The 8,548-nt window shown below is 46.8% G+C and overlaps 1 protein-coding gene across 1 annotated transcript; it reads left to right on the forward strand.

Moving 5' to 3' along the window:
- Positions 1 to 4,755: 4,755 nt before the first annotated feature.
- Positions 4,756 to 7,538, forward strand: Psmb4 (proteasome subunit beta 4). Its single transcript, XM_005357008.2, has 7 exons — positions 4,756 to 4,928; positions 5,049 to 5,255; positions 5,422 to 5,568; positions 6,079 to 6,160; positions 6,769 to 6,885; positions 7,180 to 7,268; positions 7,428 to 7,538. The coding sequence occupies exons 1-7, from the start codon at positions 4,789 to 4,791 to the stop codon at positions 7,438 to 7,440; spliced, it is 795 nt and encodes a 264-aa protein (XP_005357065.1). The 5' UTR covers positions 4,756 to 4,788; the 3' UTR covers positions 7,441 to 7,538.
- Positions 7,539 to 8,548: the final 1,010 nt, after the last annotated feature.

Genomic DNA, 8,548 nt, shown 5'->3' on the forward strand with positions numbered 1-8,548 from the left:
AAGTTTCCTCATGAAAGAAAGGCCTGGTCACAGGGAAGATGGGGGAGAGATAGCACCAGCAGCCACGGGCTGTAGCAAGGCTTTCTCTATCCTGTCAGCTCCCAAATAACCACACAGAGACTTTTTAATTATGAAAGCTAGGCTCACAGCTTAGCCTTGTTCTTAACTAGCTCTTATAACTTAAATCCACCTGTATTTTTGTTAATCTACATTCTACCACGTGACTTTTACCTCTGACCCATTTTGTGCATCTGACTTATTCAGTCTGTCTGGCATCTCTACCCTCCAGCGCTGTATCTGCTGAGAAAATCCTACCTAACTATTGGACGTTTAACTTTTATTTAAATCAATCACAGTGAGATATCTTCACACAGTGTAAAGGAATATTCCACAACAATTAGAAGCTTCAATAAGCAAGGTATAGCCTGTGTCCCATGCATATAAGCTGTAGAGGCTTGAGGATCAGAAGTTCAAGGTCATCCTTGGTGATGTACCTAGTTTTAGTCCAAGGCCAGCCTGATCTCCCGGAGACCTTGTCTAAAATACTCTTTTTAGAGGAATGAATTCTCCAGATCTGTAAAAGGGAACTGGCCTTGTCAGTGTAACTCCAAGAATAAATTGCACACCAGTCAGTCAGTCCTCATGTTTTTTTAAAAAACAGTCAGATAAGGCACAAAAGTTACATTTTAAAGGACAGAGAGGGGCTCAGTAGGTAAAAGCACTTGTTGGACAAATCTGAGAATCAGTTTGGATTCCCAGAACACATGTAAATGCCAAGTGGTGTTTTTAAACTAAATTTCAATCCTGTGGTGTTACCAATAAAGACTCAGGACAGGTGCTGGAGTGGAAAACTGCTAGCTCAGAGAGGGAGAGGAACAACCAGGTGACATTCCTCCTTAGATGATGTCGTCCTAGATGGGAGAGTTTCTCTTCTGCGGTCCCAAGCAAGAGAGGCCTGCCAGGCTCCAGTCCCTCCCTGCTGCTTCCTGTGCATCTCTCTAGCCCTCTTCCCACCCCCCTCTTACTCTCTATGACCACTTCCTGTCAACTAGTTGCTGGCTGCGCCTCTTGACCCAAGGTTGACCCATTATTTAATTAATGAAATCTCAGGGTTCACAGTGTGATCAAATAACATGAAACAATGAGGGTGTGGCAACTTGTCTGTAATCCTAGCACACAGGAAGCTGAGACAGGGATCCCCAGAGCAATGCAAGGTGGCTAGCTAGATTAGTTGAGTTAGCCAACTCTGGGTTCAAGCGAGAGAGTCTGTCTCAGTACATAAGGTGGGGTTTGGTAAGATAGCCAACATCAGCCTATGGCCTCCACACTCACGAGCACACACATGCATATGTGAGCATGCACACACACACACACACACACACACACACACACACACACACACACACCTCAAAACTAAAGGAACCAAAAGGCTGTGGAAGAAATGAGGACTAAAATTCCAGAAGAGTTCATCTATTCTGGGATGTGCTAAGAATAGGCTGCAGATCAGGCTTAACTGAGGCAGAATGTCTCTGGAGAAAGGAAGTCACCGGAGGTTTGCACGGTTATGTGAGAAGTAGATTTACCTTTGCCCAGAGAACTTTGGTGAACCCTGGGGATGTTCAGGAGACCTCAGAGTGGCATTGAAAGCTCCAATGGGCATATAGAAGCTCCTCCAGGGGCTGGAGAGATGGCTCAGAGGTTAAGAGCACTGGCTGCTCTTCCAGAGGACCTGAGTTCAATTCCCAGTAACCACATGGTGGTTCACAACCATCTGTACTGAGATCTGGTGCCCTCCTCTGGCGTGCAGGCATACATGGAGGCAGAATGCTGTATACATAATAAATAAATCTTTTTTTAAAAAAAAGAAGCTCCTCCAGGCTGGAGTTATTGATGAGGAAATTAAGACTCACTGGGGCAGGGTATCAGCTAATCCGATGGTTTGCCCTTAGTGTGTTTGCCAGATCTCGAGTTTGTGTGGAGGAGTTGGGATCTGAAGAACTAGCCCCATTTGCTTCAGTTCGGGGGGGGGAGGGGGCTGTTCACTTTTTAATCAAAAGTTGTGTGAAGTTGGATGGTGGTGGCGCACGACTTTAATCCCAGCACTCGGGAAGCAGAGGTAGGTGGATCTCTGTGAGTTTGAAGTCAGCCTGGTCTATGAGAGCTAGTTCCAGGACAGGCTCCAAAGCTAGAGAGAAACTGTGTCTCTCTTAAAAAAAAAAGCAAGCAAACAAACAAACAAAAAAGAAAAAAACAAAACCAAAGTTGTGAGAAATATGCCCGGAGACTAGGGACGAACAAGGCTGAAACAGTCGCTCAGTGCGGTCCTCCCAGCTCTAATTCCTGTCTCTGCTGGAGAACATAACCTGCCCTTCCACTCTATTCACACTAGATGGCAAACAATAACAAGCCATAAGCCTTGCACAGCGAAAGAGAAACATGATCAAAATGAAAAATTAAAACAAGCAAGAGAAGCCTAGCCATGGCTGATACAGACCCAGATGCTCCTTGGTTTATAATGGGCACATTCCAAAACACCCAGCATTTAATACACACAACCTACTGAGCACCACAGTTCGGGGGTTTGATTTGTTGTTGTTTTAACTGCAGGCTATAGGTGAAGATGTTGACTAGGCGTGTGACCACCCCACTGTGCAGCCTCAGAAGAGTATCTTATCCTGGGATAATATTTAAAGTTAAAAGTTAATTTTTGCACCATTCTGAAGCTGAAACATTGCAGGACAGATTATTTTAGCTGTGACCCATTTGTACTGGAGGTGACACTTAAGAACACAGAGCCAGAGAGACGGCTAGGACTTGCCGCCCAAGCTTGACAAGTGGAGATAGGTTCCAGAGCGCATATGGTGGAGAGAACAGACACGACATCGCTGTCCTCTGACTTCACGTTTGCCATTCCGCAAGTGCCCCTCACATCCCGATAATACGCACATGGCACAAATGTACATTAAACAAATACCAAAATCTTAAAATGTATAAAATTTGGTAAGGATAGAGAAAAGCAGAACAAAGGTGGAAGGGGAAACTCTAGGATGGAAAATTTTAAGGGGTGCAGGGAGATGGGGAGATTAGGGGAGGGTCTGTCTAAACTAAAGATTATGAAAAATCATAAGGAAAGCCAAGGCACTGAAAATCAAATACAAAGGAGCTCGAGGGACTGGGACTTAGCTCCGTTGGTAGAGTGCTTGCCTAGCATTCACGAAGCCCCGGGATGGATCCCCAGCCCCCATGTGGTGGCTCACAACCATCTGTAACTCCAGCTAGTGCCCGTCTACTTTTGTGCCTTTGTGTGTAGCATAACGAATTTAATTAGGGTTTCTTACAGGAGCCTGGAGGTTCCTTGGAGGTTCATGGGCACATTACCATAGTCACAGCACTGGGAGGGAATCTTTTCCTCCCCCAGTGTCTGAGTTACTTTTATATCTTGTTTTTTGTTTCTTTTCTTTCTTTCTTTTTATTTATTTATTTATTTTTCTGTTTCTTTGTTTTTCATCTTTTTTTTGTTTTTGTTTTTGTTTTTCAAAACAGTGTTTCTCTCGCTTTGCAGACCAGGTTGTCCTTGAACTCACAGAGATCCACTTGCTGAGTTAATATTCTATCGCTGTGAAGAGACACATGGTCAAGGCAACTTATAACAGACTTTTTTTTTTGGTTCTCACGGTTCCAGATTTTTGTTATTGCTATTTCTTTGTTTTTTGAGACAGGGTTTCTTTGTGTAACTCTGGCTGTCCTGTAACTTGGTCTGTAGACCTGGCTGGCTTTGAACTCACAGATATCCACCTGCCTCTGCCTCCCGAGTGCTGGGATTAAACGCCTGTGACACAACCGCCTGGCAGAGTCTATGATCATCAGGTTGGGGAACATGGCAGCAGGCACTGGAGCAGTAGCTGAGAGTTCACATTTATTTGATCCTAACACCTCCCAACTAAAAATCTTTAAAGAAAAAAAAATGAGGTGAGGTAATGTAGTTTTATTCCCCCCCCCCTTTTAATATAGGGTCTCTCAGTTGCTCAAGTTAGCCTGGATTCAGAATGTAGTCCAGAAAGGTCTACTGGAGGCAATCCTTCTGGCCCACCCCTCTGAGTGCTAGGATCATGTGATGAACTGGTTTGCTCACGCAATCTCTCCTTCCCTCTGTCCCTCCCCACTTCACCCCCTACCCCGCTTAATTATGCCCCACAAAAGTGCCTGGTGCCCTGGAGGCCGGAGCGAGTTTCAGATCAGTAGAAACTGGAGTTACAGACGGTTTTGCGCCATCACGCGGTGGCTGAGATTGGAATCCAAGAGCCGTATTTCCAGCTTGGTTTGTACCCTTTCTACCTTTACCGACTGTAAGGGCATAAATCACTGTATCTCAAGCATCTGCATCTTATCTATAAAAGGAGTTGAATAATGCCTGTTACACGGGCTTGCTCTGAGAAGTAAAACTGTAAGATTTTTCAATGATTCTTCAAGTCAGGTTCTGGATACTGATTCAAACAGGACACGACAACCCGTCCTGGTGCTTGTCCCATACAGCCTGCTCCTCCTAAATTGTCAGAAAGCTCAGCTCTAGGTACCCCTTCTGCAGACACACGGATGCGATGTTGTGAATTCCTGTCAGTCTCAGCAGTCACTCTGGCTCAGGACTCCTCCGACAACCTCATCAACACGGAACCTGGCAGTCATGGTACCCGGACGTGGCTGGCAGGAAGAAAAGAAGTGTAACAACAAAGGGCCACTTCCGCTTCCGGTGAGGCGAGTGCTTTCACTTCTTTAGCTGCCGTGACTAAGATGGAAGCGTTCTGGGAGTCACGGGCTGGCCACTGGGCCGGGGGTCCGGCCCCGGGCCAGTTTTACCGCGTGCCGTCCACTCCCTCCGCCCTCATGGACCCGGCGTCCGCGCTCTGCGAGGGCCCAATCACCTGGACCCAGTGAGTTGCGCTATAACCGCGCCAGGAATGGGCGGCGGGCTGGGACTTGGACCTGCGGCGCCCGGGTGGCGGCTCCCGGGGACCCCGGACGCCGCGCTCAGGGACCCTTCCATTCTTCAGGAACCCCATGGTAACTGGGACGTCGGTACTCGGGGTGAAGTTCGACGGCGGAGTGGTTATTGCTGCAGACATGCTGGGCTCCTACGGCTCCCTGGCTCGTTTCCGCAATATCTCCCGTATTATGCGAGTCAACGACAGCACTATGCTGGGTGCTTCGGGAGACTACGCTGATTTCCAGTATTTAAAGCAGGTTCTCGGCCAGATGGTGTAAGTCGCTCTCGTTTTTTATTCCCTTAGATGGGATGGGGGGACTTGAGGCTTTGGGGGAGTAGTTGGGTCGAGCATGTGAATGTTTTGAATACTTTTTGGCATTGTTTGTGGGTGGGGAACCTGACTTCCGTTATCATTACCTTATCAACCATTTATTTTTAAGGATTGATGAAGAGCTGTTGGGAGATGGACATAGCTATAGCCCTAGAGCTATTCATTCCTGGTTGACAAGGGCCATGTACAGCCGCCGCTCCAAGATGAATCCTCTGTGGAACACCATGGTCATTGGAGGCTATGCTGATGGAGAAAGGTATTTGATAACTTCCCTGACCACCCAGCCTAGCACCTACTGAGTGTCTTTTTAGTTTTTTTGTTTTTCAAGACAGGTGTCTCCATGTAACAGCTCTGGCTGTCCTGGAACTCTCTCTGTAGATCAGGCTGGCCTTGAACTCAAAGAGATTTGCCAGCCTCTACCCTCTGAGTACTGGAGTTAAAGGCGTGTGCCACCACTGTCCAGCTTTCTTCAGTATTTGAAAAGAATGGTTTTTTACACTTGTATTGGTGCTTGTGTGCTACTGTGTGTGTGTGTGTGTGTATACGTGTGTACGTGTGTACCATGTGGGTTCTAGGGCTCAAACTCGGGTCATCAGGTGCTTTTACCCACTGATCCATCCTGAGTCTCCCACCCCAGACTGTTTAACCCCAGAGAATTCCCACCTTTTAATTCAGACCTCATGGTCCCATTCTTTGGCCAAGAAATATAAGAAAAAAAAAAGAAATATAAGATTAAGTGAGTTCTTTGATCTGTTTGTCCCTGCAGCTTCCTTGGTTATGTGGACATGCTTGGTGTGGCTTATGAAGCCCCTTCTCTAGCCACAGGTTATGGTGCATACTTGGCTCAGGTGAGTCATGGGACTAGCAATGGGGAAAAGAGGAGGAGAGATGTTCCCTGTGGAGTTCTGATAGGAGACAGGCTGGGATCCAAATGTTGGGCATCAAGTTTTCTTAGTATAAGGAGGTGTTTACATGACCTTCCAGAGACAAGATGTGGTGAACAGGGATTGCTTGCTGCAGGATGGAAGCCCTAGGCCTTCCCTTTTAAGAGGATCTTAACTAGGTGGTGGTACACATCTGTACTCCTAGTGCACAGGAGCTGAGGCCAGGAGGGCTGTGCATTCCAGACCAGCTTGGGCTACACAGACTCCATCTCAGAAACAAAACAAAAATGAAATGACTCATGGGTAAAGGCACTTGCTGCCAAGGCTGACAGCCAGCCCAGGACCCCCAGGGTGGGCAGAAACAAGTCCTGCAAAACAATTTTCTGACTTCCACATGCGTATGCATACATATATATGTAAGATAAGTAAATGTCAAATGAAACAAAAAAGCTAGCACTTTTCTGATGAGACAGCGGGTAGAAGTCTGTCTTTCACTTTGGTGATTGTTTACACGGGTTGGAATAGGTGTTAAGCTAGTGTCTAATTTCTCCCGTATTTTGCCCACCTTTTAGCCTTTGCTTCGAGAAGTTCTAGAGAAACAACCTGTGCTGAGTCAGACTGAGGCCCGGGAGCTCGTAGAGCGCTGCATGCGAGTGCTGTACTACCGAGACGCCCGCTCGTACAACCGGGTGAGACACGGCAGAAAAGTACAGACTCTGGGGCCACCACACTAGTGTAGGCCTTTAGTCCCAGCACTCGGGAGGCAGAGGCAGGCGAATCTCTGTGAGTCTGAGGCCAGCCTGGTCTACAGAGCTAGTTCCAGGACAGCCAGGGCTGTTACATGGAGAAATTCTGTCTCGAAAAATCTTTTAAAAACCACTAAACTACAAATTGTTACTTCTATTTTGGAATGAGAGAGCAACCCTCTGAATTAACCTCTGTCCAGACTGGGTATTTATATTACATGTTTTGTTTTCTTTTAGTTTCAAATCGCCACCGTAACTGAAAAAGGTGTTGAGATAGAAGGACCGCTATCAGCAGAGACTAACTGGGAAATCGCCCACATGATCAGGTGATTTAAATTGTGGGCGAGTTGGAAGCCTTTGGCTTGCATGACAGCCTCTGGAGGGCTGGCCTCCCAGACAGTGGTTCTGGGTGCAAGGGGCAGAGCTTCTTAAGCTGATGCCTTGGCACTTCATCTCTTTCTTCCTAAAATATTCTTTCTTTTTAGTGGCTTTGAATGAACTACAGATGAACGTCGAGTTGAAGCTGTACCCTTCTGTATTTGGATTAGCTGGCTCAAAGTAGACTTTTATAAAATAAACCAATCCTTTGAAGTGTTTGCTGAGTTGTTTTGTTTTGAAATGAGATCTCACCATGTAACCCAGGCTAGCCTAAAACTCAGAAATCTTCCTGCCTCTGCCTCCCAAATACTAGAGTTAAAAACTTGTGCCACCATATCTGGTCACGCCAAGAGCTCAGCTGCTGCTGTCTGAACCATTGATGTGCTGTTTCCTTTCCTGGGCAGAGAGCCAATTTAGCTCCTGCGAGCATGCCCAGAGGTTGATGTCAGAAGTCTTCCTTAGTCATCCTCCACCTTAACTTTTTTGGCGTGATTCTATGAACCTGAGCTTCTCTATTCAGCTAGGCTGCCAGCCAACAGGCCCCAGGGGTCCTGTCTCCACCCCCTCCTAGAGCTGGGATGCCCAGGGCTGAACTCGGGTCCTCATGCCTGTGTGGCAGGCACTTGACTGAGCCACTCTCTAGCCCTTCACTGTATTTGAGGTTGACCTCAACTCAGGGCAGTCCCTGCTGCCTCAGCCTCCCAACTGAGGGACTGTAGGTGGTGATGTGGGTCCTTAGGCTCTTCAGCAAGTGTAAGATTCTCTGAACAAAAGACCCCACACAGTATTCATTTGCGATTGTTCTAGAGCTAGCTTCTTGTAGGGTCACATTGATCTTTGGTAACACAGTTGGTTTACATATATACGATATTCTCATTCTATTTTGTTTTTTCGAGACAGGGTTTCTCTGTAGCTTTAGAGGTTGTCCTGGAACTAGCTCTTGTAGACCAGGCTGGCCTCAAACTCACAGAGATCCGTCTGCCTCTGCCTCCCAAGTGCTGGGATCAAAGGTAGATATTCTCATTCTGAAAGAATCTTTTTGTTGGGAGAAGGTGGTTAATGACGGCTCCAAACCTGATGACAGGTGTGCTGGAGCTGCTGGGGAAGCTAGTTCCCAGCCCTAAGCCCCACATGTAGCCACACTCAGGAGAGCTAAACACATTTAACTAATGTTTATTGTCTGTAAATCTAGCACCTGCTACTTTGTGTTCATTAAAAAATCCTAAAT

The sequence above is a fragment of the Microtus ochrogaster genome, chromosome 21, assembly GCF_000317375.1.
Source record: "Microtus ochrogaster isolate Prairie Vole_2 chromosome 21, MicOch1.0, whole genome shotgun sequence".
Classification (NCBI taxonomy): Eukaryota; Metazoa; Chordata; class Mammalia; order Rodentia; family Cricetidae; genus Microtus; species Microtus ochrogaster.

Coding starts and splice junctions, on each gene's coding strand:
- Psmb4 (XM_005357008.2), top strand. CDS start 4,789: ATGGAAGCGTTCTGGGAGTCACGGGCTGGCCACTGGGCCGGGGGTCCG. Junction 6,161..6,768: donor ATGGTGCATACTTGGCTCAG/GTGAGTCATGGG, acceptor CCCACCTTTTAG/CCTTTGCTTCGAGAAGTTCT. Junction 6,886..7,179: donor ACGCCCGCTCGTACAACCGG/GTGAGACACGGC, acceptor GTTTTCTTTTAG/TTTCAAATCGCCACCGTAAC.